Source organism: Nesoenas mayeri, assembly GCF_963082525.1.
Source record: "Nesoenas mayeri genome assembly, chromosome: 3".
Lineage (NCBI taxonomy): Eukaryota > Metazoa > Chordata > Aves > Columbiformes > Columbidae > Nesoenas > Nesoenas mayeri.
Genome location: NC_137544.1, coordinates 56,010,681 through 56,011,913, shown reverse-complemented (window position 1 = coordinate 56,011,913; position 1,233 = coordinate 56,010,681). Strand labels below are relative to the sequence as shown.

General features: G+C 39.8%; 1 protein-coding gene across 1 annotated transcript in view; it reads right to left on the bottom strand.

Annotated features, from left to right (window-relative positions):
• Positions 1–534: 534 nt before the first annotated feature.
• Positions 535–1,233, bottom strand: part of RSPO3 (R-spondin 3) — a gene marked incomplete at its 3' end in the record, with an annotated part of 63,074 nt that continues 62,375 nt past the window's right edge. The window contains exon 5 of the mRNA XM_080341717.1: positions 535–728. Within this exon, the coding sequence (XP_080197843.1) occupies positions 535–728 (194 nt within the window). The remainder of the gene's footprint in view (positions 729–1,233) is intronic.

The following is a 1,233-nucleotide window of genomic DNA, read 5'->3' as shown; positions in this document are numbered from 1 at the left end:
GGAACCACATGGCAATCCCATCCTGCTCCATCAAAGGTTATAAAACCTGGGATTCCTACTGGCTCTTCAGAAACGTTTTCCTCCTTCTGTTAATATTTATGTACAATATATGAAGGGATACAATTTGCGTCTTTGATTTAGACATATCTCTTGCCTCAAACAATAACTTGAAAAATATTTTACAAAGAAAAAAGAACATTGTTCATCTGAATGTCATTCATTATTATATTGCTATATTTTATACCCTATTATTAATATATACAAAATTACTTAATTGCCTTTTACAGATGCATGGAAGCATATAATATAACAGTTTTAAAGGATCCCATTTTTAGATTTCTTTTTCTTGGCTCATGTCAATCTCTTTAATAAACTATGGTTGCTTGGAGAATATAGGAAGTATTTGGAATGTTGTTTAAAGTTTAATAATAACTGGTAGCATTGTCCATTTGCGGCCTGAACAGTTGGAGCACCTGTCAGGGCGATCTGGTAGAGATAGCAGCATCATAAGACTTAAACAATTATGGAGAGCTGTTAATGTGCAGTGTCGATGGGTGCCAGGTTCTGTTCTTTATTTGGGGCTTTTCTTTTCTTCGGCTGCGTTTTGTTGTTGTTTTCCCTCTGTTCTCGGTTTTGTCTTCGGGCTGCTCGCCCTTTGTTTTCCTGTCTTGTCTCCTTGCTTTCATCTTTGTTGGACTTTTTTCTTTTCTCCTCCCTATTTTTTTTCCCTGAAATAAAAATGATGGCACATTAGAATGGCTGATGCAATTTGTGACTGTAAAACCAATTCTGGATTCGCATCTCCCATTAGAAGCTGGACACTAATTCTAGTGTTTGGAAGTCTCCAGCTCTTCATCAAACTACTAAATTTGGCCACTGGACTAGCACCTCCCATCAGTCTGACTCTAAGCAAAGAGCTGAGAACTCCCTGGGGAGTCCCAGTGCTTTAGAGCTGGTATTAATATCTCACATACTCATAGCCTCTCTCCCTCAGCCAGGGGGACAGCTCCATGTACTCCACTAAAACATAGCTGGTTCATCTATGGCTGAAGACAGGTAGCATTAGCTATTGACTGGTCTAAATTTATCTTGAGTGAGGACCCAGAGCATATAGTGAGAGGATATTAGCCATCCTGTCACTCCCCTTCACTGCCAATGCTCAGCATCTACGTCTTTTAAAAATCCTCCTCCCCTCCCTTAACCCCCACCACACCCACATCCCAGGGAATTCTT